A 14,036-nucleotide genomic window follows, 5' to 3' on the forward strand; every position below is an offset into this window, starting at 1 on the left:
AGCTTGAACGTTAATTCGAAACCATTAACATCAATAACAAAGCAAGAGGGTACTTTTTTCCAGCTCTCTAACCATAAAACACAACATCCGTGGTTGAACTTCACAATGCCGCATGTCGAGGTATTTCCCAAATATAGTCTCGGAAAAGAGTTCAAACTGTCTATCGGTAAGCTTGTCCTTCAATTCTTTTTTAACTTTCGGGTTCAGGTAAGAAGCATATTGTATTGCATGACTGGGAGGATATTGGACAAAGAATTTATCATCCTGTATAATACAAGTATTTAATTAAAAAGAAGACACAACAAATATATGTATACGAATATCATATGAAACTGAAGAAGAAAATTAGAGTGAACCATACATAACTACAACAAATATGTACGCAAATGATTAAATAACCATGTGTATGTGTCTTTAAAATGAGCCAGTAATTGAATATTAATTGATCAGTTGTTCAAAATACATAACTACCTTCCAAATTTTATGTAAGTGTTCAGATACATCATTCGTTAATGTTTTCAACTCACTGTTATACCCCATTTAAACGGGTTAATTTAGAGTACAACATATTGGAGATTCCTACTTTGCTTTATTTTAAGGAGTCGCCACCTAATTGATTTTAAGGTGAATTAGGGCACCTAATTATTAACTAAGGTAAAGCCTAACTAAACCTCCGTTAATGGTCTGCTTAAGTTCAATTCTAGGTAAGGGTTCTAATTATCCTAAAGGAAAGGGGTTAGGCATCCTCTAAGATCCGTTAACTACGGTTTACCGGCCAAACTTAGGTTAATTAATTAAGGTTAAATATAGCCTTTAAATTTAAGAAAATAGCTTGTACCTATTACTAAGGTTTCAAAGAAAATATAATAATGCTATTTGAACTAACTTGTAGAAAAAATATAGTAATTTGCAAAAAAGGAGGCTCTTTTAAAATGAGACTTATAAATGCTGTTAAAAACTTTGAATGAGAATAGTAATGCTATTTTAAAAAATAGGACTTGTAGAGAAATGTAATAATTTGTATAAAAGAAGATTTTAAATGCTATTTATAATAACTTATAAAGGACCTCAAATAATAATGCTATTTAAAATGAGACTAATAATTTGCGTGAAGGGAGATTTTAGAGTACTATTTGAAATTAAGTTTATAAATGTTGCTAATGGTTTAAAGGGAAGTAAAATGAAGCTATTCAAAATAAGATTTATGAAATATGATAGTTTGCATATAAGTAGAAGAAAATGCGGGTTTATGCAGTGTTTTAATAAATATTTGAAACAAACTAAACGATGAGATATTAATTGACTTTGCAGTTTAGGAACATAGACAAGATGGAGTTTTCTTTCTCCTTTTCATTACCTTTTATTAACTATGCTTAATTGAGAAAAATGCATGATTAATTCAAACTTGAAGAGTTATTTATGAAATATACTTGAGCTTATATGACTTTTTGAAATTTTAAGATAATAAGAATATGACTCCTTTAATTCGAAAATATGAATTTATACTATCAATTATTCTAGAAGTAAATATTATAAATACTGTAGGTAACTTTAATATAAAAGAAGAAACTGAAGCTTACGGGACTAATTATTAGTTTCCTTTGGATTAACTACCCTTTATACTAAAACTAATCTACTAATTTTACTAAAATTCATCTAAGTCAAGAAAAAAACAAAACAAAATAGAGGGCTAATCATGCAATGCAAATTAAATACATCAAAAGGAAAATAAAAGGGCCAATAGGCTAAATGGGCTCAGCCCATTTTTTGAGGACTGCTACTGCTGTTTTTTTTTATTGGGCTTCGGCCCAGAATTGATTTTCTTTCCTTTGGCCGCTGATAGAACTGGACCGAGAGAAAACGACATTTCGTTGGGCTTTGGCCCAACATCGAATGCGGGAGACGAGTCCCTCGGACTCATACGCGATAGTCATGCAAGAAAATGAAAGAAAAGGATTAGTATACGATCAGTGAATAATGTTAAACATATGAAATACAAACTCAAACAAACCAGTAGACTATGTATATACTGTGTATATTTAATGTATATCTCATATATATACGTTCATAAGGATGTATAGAATAAGATATACTGGTCGTATACAATATATACATAATCATCCGACACACTTGTAATGGAAAGTCACACAAGGAACTAACAAGTACAGAATCAACGCAACATTCGTAAAGTTTCCTACAGCATAGTGATGGAGTTTCAATTCAGGTCAGTCTTCCAAATTTATTAATATTTAATAGTTGGACTAATTGTCCAGAATGATAGTGAATGGGCAAAAAAACCTTATACGAAAAATACTGACCCTTACGAACACCCAAACCAGCGCCTTTTAACTCAATTCTATATACGCCTATAAGTCTCGTTTTGAATCTAGAAGTAGCCATACTATACCACCAATACATATTAAAGACAACTAGAAACCAATACAAATCCCACTAAGTTTCAAACAATATAAAAATATGGCATTAACACGGAAATATGATTACATTTGACAGCAGACGTAACAACGAACTCAAGACTGATCCTGGACCATTATTTTATCTTAAGAACCATCTTTAACAAGCATTACCACTTTAAAGGGAAGGAATATCACATATCACAGGTTTGTAGTTACTCGTACCAGCGTATTGATCAACCATGGACTAAAGGAACATACTTCAGATCAGTTATAAACAGTTACGAGATATGCTTATGATTTCATTCGGTTAATGCACAGATCCAAACAAAGGAAAAATGTTGTTTACTTAATCCAAATAGTGAGCATTCTAGACCTTAAATCAGAGGTAATATGCAAGATGAATGATATTCAGACAGCAAGAAATTTGAAACAAAGCTAGCAAAGGAAAACTCGATTCATATGTTTTAAACTAACAAGCATATGGCGACCCACATGTCATGATGCTAATATAGATCCATAATAAAACAAATTCTTACCAGCTCTCTTTATAATACATCAGATCCAAACAAAGGACAGAACCTTATGTTAACCTTTAGTGAGCTTATTATCCATTTAAACGAACCTTTATCCCAAGTTAACTATGTGTAAAGCAACTGACGCAGTAATACATATGACTATCACATATCTGGATCACATGAATCCCTAAAGCCTGAATCTCAGCCTAAACAGAACAGTATTATCTAAACAACGATGAAATCAGAACCAAGGCATGCTAGGGATTGCCCTAAAATTATTAGATGCTAAGCTACCAGCTAAACTATGCAAAGGAACTTGGACAGAGCTTAAAACCTACCAAGTAATATATGTGAGCATGCTTGAAAACTACTAAGCACAACTGAATAAAGATAGCAGGTACGATATGGAGGGTTCAGATCTTGTTTTAAACTGACATTTAAACATATAAGGTCATGCTATATTTTAACATGTCATGTATCATTATTGTCGACATAATCATCCTTGTATGCACTTACATAATTACTAATAAAGCGAGAATTAACTGAATTGAATCAAGGCATAGACAAATAGATACCGTTAAACGGATAAACTGGAAATTAAGCCAAACTAGCATGAATATCCAAGTATTTTTAATTTCGAGCCGAGATTAAACTAACTAAAACGAGGATATTCGTAATGCTATTAAGCTAAGCTAAATCGATATTAACCGACCAAGACCACAAATAGGTATGAACATATAAACACTTATTGAGGTCAATCGATATTAAACTAAATATGGGAGAGTTGTTTACATACTTAACTAAACTAAACTAAATTATCCTACATGAACATGCTTAAACACACAAACAGACCAACACAGAAACGGACTCATCTAGTGCATTAAAATAACTTAACTAAAACTAACATGCTTGAATCATGGAACAACACACTAAAATAACACAGAGCAACAAAAAATTCAACAGAAATAAAGAAAGGAATGGAGAATTACCTTCTTCGGGTGCAGCGAAGTGAGGCGCGAGCTTTCGATATACCTCGAACACTACCAAACTCGAGCTTGCGTGTACTCGGATTCAAACGAATACCCGATGCAAAAACGAAACAAGATATAGTATTTTAGGGCGATATTCAGAAAATTATCAACTACACTTTCAAAGGGGATTTGAGCAGCTAGAGAACTCTAATTTTAGGGGGTTTCAAACTTGATTTCTGGAGGGATTCCTACGGCTAAAAAAGAACTACGATTGGGAATTCAAGGCGGCTCCCAAAAACCAGACCCTTTCAACTGACTCAAAACCATTATTTATAGCCGGAACAAGGGCGGATCCATGTTCAAGGATGGGGATGCCACGGCACCCCGACCCCTTGGTTGAAACTCTGTATATGTATGTGTATATGTATAAGAAAAACACTACATAGCAATTTTGCCACCGGACTAACAAATGAATGAAAAGTGCCACCACGGTGTAGCTTAACACGCCACCCGCGCGACCCCGGTTCGAACCTCGCGTGCGGTACTTCTTTTGTCTTTTTTTGCTTGCAACACGTTTAACTCTATTCTTTTTCATTTCTGGTCTTTTTTCTTTACTTCTTCTTTATTTGCTATTCTTTATTGATCTAAAATTAACTCTTTTTGGCTTTAACTAATTCTTCTTCTTTACTTTCCATTCTTTATTGATCTAAAATTAACTCTTTTTTGCTTTAATTAATTCCTCGCTCTACTTCCTCTTTCTTTAAGTATAATCTTTATATACACCCGTTGCGTGCGTATCATATATTAATGAGTACTACATTTTAAAACGTTACATAAATATTAACAAAGATATATTTAAATAGTAATTTAAAATTCTAAAAGAACATTTTAAGTTTAAAATGATGAATGTTATTGTGTTAAGAGTTTTACAAATTTAGAGGTTACTTTGATCTTTCACCAACGTTCGTGCTAAGTGAAGTCGAGTGGTTTAAGCTACAATTCTTGATTCTTTTTGAACTATATATATATATGCAAGAACACACAAGGGCAATAGAGTATGAATATATTGAGGTAACAAAATTAGATGGTTTACGGTTCAGATTTTTAACGTGGGAAATCTTTTTCTTTCTCATAGTTTTAGAGAATACGGCCTCTTATTCCTACAAAAAAAAAAAAAAAAATTGGGCCGCTTAGGTATCTTTAATCTCAGAATATCTATCTAAAAGAGGTCTATATAAATTGAACAAGATAAATGACCCGAACCGTAACCCAAATTTGAAGAAACAGACCCGCTCATCCTATTTGGACGGTGTGGCACCCGGAACCTCCAAATCCTGGATCCGCCTCTGAGCCGGAACATCTAGGGTTTTGCTAGGTTTTGAAAAAAATGAAAATTGGGCGGGCTTCCTAAGTCAAATCTCCGTTCAAAAAAAAAAAAATACAAAACGTTAAGAACTCTCTGTCATTGATCAGAAACCACTGAGATAAAACGACAAAACCAGTTGCAACGTTGGTACCCGAAGATGAAGACGAACCAATAAGAAACGTTTCCATTTCGCAAACGAACAACTCCATTAAATGCTTCAGATCTTAAAGAATCAAAGAGGGAAAGAGGAAAAACCCCTTTTTCAACGTTGAATCTGGACGGGGTACACAACATTAATTACCTTCCCCAAATCGACCATGCACGGTCTGGGGAAGGCGAAAATCGACTGTCAATTTTACTATTTTGGTTGAGGATCGTGGGAGAGAGAGAGACTGAGCAGAAGAGAGAAGAGGGAGAAAGAGGGAGGAGAGATGAAGTGGGGGTAGGCGGCGGATGAAGAGAAAGAAAGAACCTAGGGTTCTTTTGTTTACTGACCCGGGTCGGGTCATTGGGCCAGACCGGGTCAGTTCAAATAAAAGTTGGGTTGGGTTGAATAAAATGTGGGCTGAGTATTAAAATGATATGGGCTGGTCCGAAAAAATATGGGTTGAATAATTTGGCTTCTAAATTTAAATAAAGGACCCATTTTAATTAATTATATGCTAATGTGTGTTAAAATATTATCTCATATAAAAGTATATATTTGTTAGTACTCAGATAAAATAAAATGACGTCGTAATAGCCGTGCGATAATATATAAAAGTCAACAATAAATAAATGCTATTATTTAGTTGTACGAAAATATCTGCGATGCATAATGCGATAAAAATGCTGAAATGACTATAATGCAAATTTGATAATACCAGTAATAAAATAATAATAATAATAATAATAATAATAATAATAATAATAATAATAATAACAACGACAACAACAAGTGACTGCAATAAAATAATAAAACGCCGGTATTAATAAAAGTTAATAATTATAGTAAAATATAAATAATTATTTCAAAATTGCCAAAAATATTATGAGCATAGATAGATATTATGGGGATGACGGGACAAAATCGGGTGTCAACACTCACATATTTTTTCAAGAAAATATAACATCAACAATTAATAGACATGTAACTCAAACAGAAAATTGACATTCAACTACACATACATTCAAAAATATATGATTCTCAGTTCATCACCCTTTTCAGATACACTGTAAATTTCCAATAATATGTGGTTCTCAATTCATCAATTTTCTAAATACATCACATACATTGAAGATGGTTCCAAGTTCTTCAATTTTCCAAATACAAATACATGATTCTCAGTTCATCAACCTTTTCGAATACTTAGCAAATTTCCAAATATATGATTCCCAGTTCATCAATTTTCCAATTTTCCAAATACATAACATAAGATACACAGAAAAAAATATGATTCTCAGTTCATCAATTTTCTAAATACATAACATACATTCAAAAAATACGAAAAAAAAAAACACTCTTCATCAATACATAACATATATCAAATACATTCATCAATACATAACATACATCATTACATATCATACATCAATACATAACATACATCAAAATATTCGCAAGTTCAAAAATACCTGCTTCATCGCTGGGTCAAACTCTTCCTCTTCTCCTGCTTCATGTTGTATGACTTTTTTCCTCTTCATCTCTTTTCTGGTATCTATTTTCTTTGTTGATTTTGTGACTACCGGTTTTTTAGGCCTTTGCATGTGGGAAGGATCATGATTATTTTTCGTCCTTCTTTCAAAGAATGATTCTCTCAGCCGAACCTGCAACAACATCATGTTGTTGTTGAGAAATCCCCAAATCAAAAGAAGGATAACCAAAATTTTGAAGAGTAGAATGTATACCTCGAGTAACCATGTTTGATTTTGTTCCGTCTACCATTAATGTATAAGCATTTAACTTCCAATTGCTTGAAACCCTAGCAATTTAATACTTCAATTTGCTTGAATTTGGTGGAAAGAAAAAGACTAAAATATGAAAATACACTACTAGAGCAAGAAAAAATCTACAGAAATATACATTCCCCAAAAATCACGGAAGAATCTTTTGCTAATGTTGATCGTGAAGGAGATAACGGAGAAAAAAAGGGTGAAAATTAATGAAGAATGAGAGAGAAATCAAGTTGAATAATGATGTATCCGTTAAACTTGGGATATGGGAATATGGTAGCATCTAATACGGTTAATTACTGAGTGTATTTAACTGTGTATGTTTATCAGTAATTGTAATTTACTGATGTAGTTATAGATGGTAAATAAAAAAAGTAAATTAGTTACTAAATATAAATAAATAAAATGGTAGTTATTATCATTAAATATGTCTTATAAGGAGCTATAACCAAGAAAATTCCTTTTTTAAAGCCATCATTTAGATTTCATCCCTTCTGGGGTAATTACCCTTCTAGACAACGTTATACTAGGGTCTAGTGTTTGCAGGGGCGGATCCATGTTCAAGGATGGGGATGCCACGGCACCCCGACCCCTTGGTTGAAACTCTGTATATGTATGTGTATATGTATAAGAAAAACACTACATAGCAATTTTGCCACCCGGACTAACAAATGAATGAAAAGTGCCACCGGCGCGTAGGCTTAACTCGCCACCCGCGCGACCCGGTTCGAACCTCTCGCGTGCGGTACTTCTTTTGTCTTTTTTGCTTGCAACACGTTTAACTCTATTCTTTTTCATTTCGGTCTTTTTTCTTTACTTCTTCTTTATTTGCTATTCTTTATTGATCTAAAATTAACTCTTTTTGGCTTTAACTAATTCTTCTTCTTTACTTTCCATTCTTTATTGATCTAAAATTAACTCTTTTTTGCTTTAATTAATTCCTCGCTCTACTTCCTCTTTCTTTAAGTATAATCTTTATATACACCCGTTGCGTGCGTATCATATATTAATGAGTACTACATTTTAAAACGTTACATAAATATTAACAAAGATATATTTAAATAGTAATTTAAAATTCTAAAAGAACATTTTAAGTTTAAAATGATGAATGTTATTGTGTTAAGAGTTTTACAAATTTAGTGGTTACTTTGATCTTTCACCAACGTTCGTGCTAAGTGAAGCTGAGTGGTTTAAGCTACAATTCTTGATTCTTTTTGAACTATATATATATATGCAAGAACACACAAGGGCAATAGAGTATGAATATATTGAGGTAACAAAATTAGATGGTTTACGGTTCAGATTTTTAACGTGGGAAATCTTTTTCTTTCTCATAGTTTTAGAGAATACGGCCTCTTATTCCTACAAAAAAAAAAAAAAAAATTGGGCCGCTTAGGTATCTTTAATCTCAGAATATCTATCTAAAAGAGGTCTATATAAATTGAACAAGATAAATGACCCGAACCGTAACCCAAATTTGAAGAAACAGACCCGCTCATCCTATTTGGACGGTGTGGCACCCGGAACCTCCAAATCCTGGATCCGCCTCTGAGTGTTTGTACATAGAACTGGTAGTATAATTGCTTGACACTTTTTAAAAGTTTCAGCAGGTTGCTAGACTTGAACTCGTGACGCTACTGTTTGAATTATGATTTTTTGGTTTCCAAACGATATCCTGTAGGGACAAGGACCGATCAGATTATATTTACATTTTGTTGACACACGATATTTAGAAATTAACAATGATGAGTAGTCAAAGGGCCTTGTTTCCAGCTTTTAGCAGATGAATGGGTAGTTCGGCAAGGTTTGGAAATGGTTTTTATCTGGTATATTTGTGGACTGTGGTCCCGCAAGGTTTATCTATGTGTGTGGTCCATGATTATTTCTTTTCTGTTTTTGTACAGAGAAGGAATTACTGTTGTTTCCTTGCAGGCATACATCAAAATCTATTCAAGGTAAGCAAAGAATTTACAAGCACGTCATGGAATAGTTAGTAATTTTGTGTAAAAAAGTAAAGGTGCGGGGAAAGGGACCATTTTCAAGTGCATGGGTTTCTTTTCTTTCAATTGTTACGTTAATTGGAGAAGCATAAGCCATGAAGTAATACTATATATTGGCAATAAAGAACAAGAAATTGCCAAATCTAAATTCAGCCTTATATTTATAAGGAGGAAATGGTTCAATACGAAATAAAAGCATCCAGCAATGCATAGCAACAATCTGCAGGCTATGATTACATAACAGTTTAAAATGATTTCATTAGTTCTATTTTCCATCATAGGAACCCAAAAAAAAAAAAAAAAGAAGGGGGTAGAAGGATAGAGTTAAGTGGAAGCTCAAATTCGACTGGAGTAATAAATATACTGTGTAGACCAGGTTGTCAATGCTATATTAATTTGTCCAGCTAACACAATTGTGGTTTACCTTACCTCTTTAACTGTGTTACACCTACTCACCTCTATCAAAGCCACAAAATTATATGGGCAATGTGAAGAATGTGTACGGCCTCCAACAATAACAACTACTCCATTTTTATGAATTCAACCTTCAACTGTAAAAAGGAAATTCAACATTCAAGTATTGAACAAGAAGTAGCTAGCTAGCTAACAACGTCACCAACCAGATGCCAAGTTGTATCATTTCATGAACTTGACTTGATTCATATGAAATATTGCATTACTTTACTGTCTACCAAGGTTCAACTTTTAACATCTTAAAGAATTTAAAAAGATATACTAGTATATTATAGAGAAAAGCTCTGCCTATGTGAACTTGCTCACATTGCGGATCCCCATTCCTAATAAAGAGGAGGATTGTAATAGACTGATAGCTAACGTAAAACTTGTCAAATCGATGAATCCTTATAATATAAATATATGAAATGAGCTCAAGTGAAGAAATGGAGTTTCATACAGCCAATCCAATTTACTTGAAACTGAGGCATAGTCATTGTCTATATTATAGAAAAAAATAATTCAACTTCAATACGATCGACTGTTGACAAAGAAATTGGGGATGCCCAATAAGGTGAAATAAGAAGAAAGTACGCTAGATAAAACTTGCTACTACGTATCAACATGCTAACAAAAGTATAGTCTTTCCCCTTTTGATCGTTTCTTTTGCAATTACTGATAATGAACGGTCTGTAGTGAATATAATACAGATTTAATTTTATAACTAAGATTTAACTAAGAACTAATTAAGAGGTGCCAGTGAGGAGGTCTATTTCATGACTATTTTCCATAGTGACAGCTTCTTTAATCTCTTGTATCATCTTTAACACTTGCCACATTGTTGGTCTTTGCTCCGGTGAGCTCACGCTACAAGCCATAGCAACTTCAAGAAGCATCTCCAACTTACTATCTTGTCCAACACTACCATCATGATCCTCTCTAGTAGACTTCACCCAATGGATCATATCATCTGGCATTAAATATGGATGTTCCGAAGGATGCTTCCCCGTTAGAAGCTCGAGTAAAAGAACGCCAAATGAATACACATCGGACTTGGCACTTGCTTGGCGGTGGTGGTGGTTGTTGTGATTCAGTTTCCGGATTTCTGGAGCCTTGTAGGCTGTAGAATCGGGGTCCTCATCGTCCGTGAGGACAGCGAGCACGGAGAGACAATAATCGGCTATGCACGCTTCGAAGTCCGAGCCGAGGAGGACGTTGGAAGACTTGAGATTTCCATGGACAAGCCTCCATGCTTGGTGGATGTAGGAAAGTCCTTGAGCTACATCCTCTGCTATTTTCAAGCATGAAGTCCAGTGAAGTGGCTTTGCTCTTGATGACTTGGAACCTGTACACGTGGCACGTTGACCAGTCAAATACGTTACAGATGCCACGTCGGATTGACCAAGTTTGATAAAACCAACTAAATTCAACAACGAATAAGCCTTTGAATTAAATATACGACGGCGGTACTAAAATGCTAACACCCATACTCCTATTAACCTCACGTTACGCAACCACACGTGAAATAAAATTACAGTAACATTCTTAATAAACTTGAATGACACTAAACTATTATTAGGACATTAAACAAACATAAAAGTATATTACGAAGACAGGAATCTGTTTCCAATGTCGTCAGGGTCAGCTGCAAGATTCTCTGTGTTTGTGAAAACCTTGGGGTTGAGGAACTGCATATATAGGGGTAAGGACCCTCTTTGATTGAACAGCACATTTAAAATATTATATTTATTTACTCATAAAGTATAATTAACCCATCTCTTTAATTACATTTTTCGGATAGGGCTATGACAAATAAACAAGGAATCCTTCGGAACAAAGCTTTCATCAATGGGGCATGCAGTTTTGATAGGAAGATTGTTTGATATCATGAGTACTAATAATGAAGTGTCATCTTTTTTTTTTTTTTTTTGGATAACCATACTAATAGGGAGTATCATTTTAACTTTGATGTAAATCTTTACATTTCATTTTGGTGTTAGCTTTTTTTTCAATCAAACTAATTACATTACTTAATGTTTCAACTACTGCTCTATTATTTACTTACAAACAACCAACTAATAATTACGTAAAATTTACAACTTAAGCATCAAACACTATCATATAAAATACTCCTACTAACCTGAACAAAGTAATAATTCATTAAAAGGCCAACTTTGTCATTATTTTTCAATGATTTATGAATGTTATTACAACTTGTAGTTTCATAGATTAATGTAAGATTTTCTCTTTTGTGTTTTTAATATTTTTAGAGAACAAATGGAGAAGTAGCCCGTTTGGATTAGCTTATAAGTTGGTCAAACCAGCTTATAAGTCATTTTTAACTTATTTAAATATTTGACAAAAATAAAAAATCGCTTAAATTAAGTTAAAAAAATGCTTAAAATAAGCCAAACTCAACCCCAATTTTTTTTTTTTTTGCTTAAAAATCATTTTGATTTGACCAACAACTTTATCCTTTTATTCCTTATATTTTCTGTTAATTTCAATACTACCCTTACTTCTAAAAACTCTTTAATCATTTTTATTCAAACACATTACTGATTATTTATAAAATAATTTTCAACACTTATGTTTAAAAGTCATTTTTTTCCGGCTAATCCAAATGGGCTCAAGGAACGTACCATGAATAAGAGAGAACAGGCTGCCATTGGGCTGATAATCATAAACCAAAAGCCTTTCTTGTCTAGCCTGAAAATAAGCCTTCATCGGAACCAAATTCGGGTGTCTAAGCCCACCTACTGATTCCATATGCCGCTCAAACTCTTCTTGACTTGTACCAGCCAATCTCCCACCATCCAATCTCTTCACACAAACAATCAAACGGTTATCAAGCACTGCTTTATAAGTGGTCCCCATTGTCCCTCTACCTAAAAGCTCAGCAGAAGCTCTCATCAGCATCTCCAGCGTATACACCTGCACCTCACCTGCACAGAATACTAAACTCCCACTTTTACCTATCACTTGTTGCATTCCTTGTTGTACTCTTTTTACCTTCTCTTCTAGCTCATTGTTATCTTCTTCAATCCTTATTATTGCTTCTGCATTCCCAGTAACACTTGGATCAAATATACCTTTCTTTGTTTTACCCAACTTCTTCGAGTTCTTGTGCTTTCTAGTAACTAATACTAATAATATTAACGAACACAAAAGGACTAAACAAGCTGTCGAAACACCAATAATGAGTAAAGATCTTTTATGGATTTTCTTTTCTTTACGATCCAATGGAGCCCCACTTCGTAACTCTTCGATTTGGCTTGATGGTGGTGGTGTCTGTTTGGCGACATCAGCAGTGGATGGGTTGAAAAAAGGTTGTATTGGACGGCATTCTTTGTGTACGAGTTCACCACAAAGTCCTTTATTGTCCAAAAACGACGTTGTTTTAAACCTAGATAGCGTTTTAGTGACCGGAATAGGACCAGAGAGGGCATTTCTGGAAATATTGAAGACATGAAGGGAAGATTGATTTAACGGTGGGACTGAACCGTTTATCCGGTTCGAGTCAAGCCGAAGATAGTACAACCGGTTCAAACTGTTAATTGAAACGGGTATTGAACCGGTGAGGTTATTATAAGAAAGATCAAGGGTTTTGAGTCTATGAAGGGTAAAAATGGAAACTGGTATTGAACCAGTGAATAAGTTATGGTCAAGGAAAAGGACTTTGAGATTACTAAGTTTAGAAAGATCAGGAATAGGACCAGTAAGTGAGTTGTTTTGAAGACTTAATACTCTTAATTGATCAAGATTTGACAATGTGTTACTAGGAAATGTACCACCTAAGCTTAAACCTTCAATAATAACACGAACCACTTTCTTTTCTGAGCATTGTACCCCTTTCCATTTGCAGAATCTGAAACTTGTATTAGCAGAAAACTCAAGTTTGTTACCTAAGTCAGCTTTGTATTTGAATGCTAACAATGCTGAAGCATCTGAAGGAAGAGATATATTACCAGTGGAATGGGAATGTAGATGAGAAGAAGCAGTGGTTAAAGAAGATAAATACAAAAGAAGAATACTAAAAATAACTACTAAGAGCTGATGTATTTTCATCTTCTTTCAATTCAAAGAAGGGAGAAATGTTCAGAGATTGAAATTTTTACAACCCTTTTATTGGCTATGGTTTATAATCTAAATTATGCAGAGAGGGGTTAGAGGTGCAATACGTGACAAAAGAGGTGGAAGACTGAAAAGAGAAGCAGCTGTATTCGAGGATATGGCAAAGGACACAGTCAGGTTCACGTGAAGATATTTGAGAAAGAAAAAGAAAAATAATGGAAGTGAAGAAAAAGGAAGTGGGGACTTTCAATATTAGTCTGGCTACTTCTCTCTCTCTCTCTCTGTTTCTGTGTCAGCCATGGCCATATGTT

At 34.0% G+C, this 14,036-nt stretch overlaps 1 protein-coding gene across 1 annotated transcript; it reads right to left on the reverse strand.

Moving 5' to 3' along the window:
• Positions 1-10,195: 10,195 nt before the first annotated feature.
• LOC132033399 (probable inactive receptor kinase At5g67200) lies at positions 10,196-14,036 on the reverse strand. The gene is made up of 2 exons (XM_059423369.1): positions 12,294-14,036; positions 10,196-10,996 (listed from the first exon to the last, which is right to left on the reverse strand). Exons 1-2 carry the CDS (start codon positions 13,717-13,719, stop codon positions 10,398-10,400), a joined length of 2,025 nt encoding a protein of 674 aa, XP_059279352.1. The 5' UTR covers positions 13,720-14,036; the 3' UTR covers positions 10,196-10,397.

This window comes from Lycium ferocissimum, chromosome 10 (genome assembly GCF_029784015.1).
Source record: "Lycium ferocissimum isolate CSIRO_LF1 chromosome 10, AGI_CSIRO_Lferr_CH_V1, whole genome shotgun sequence".
In the NCBI taxonomy this organism is placed as follows: Eukaryota; Viridiplantae; Streptophyta; class Magnoliopsida; order Solanales; family Solanaceae; genus Lycium; species Lycium ferocissimum.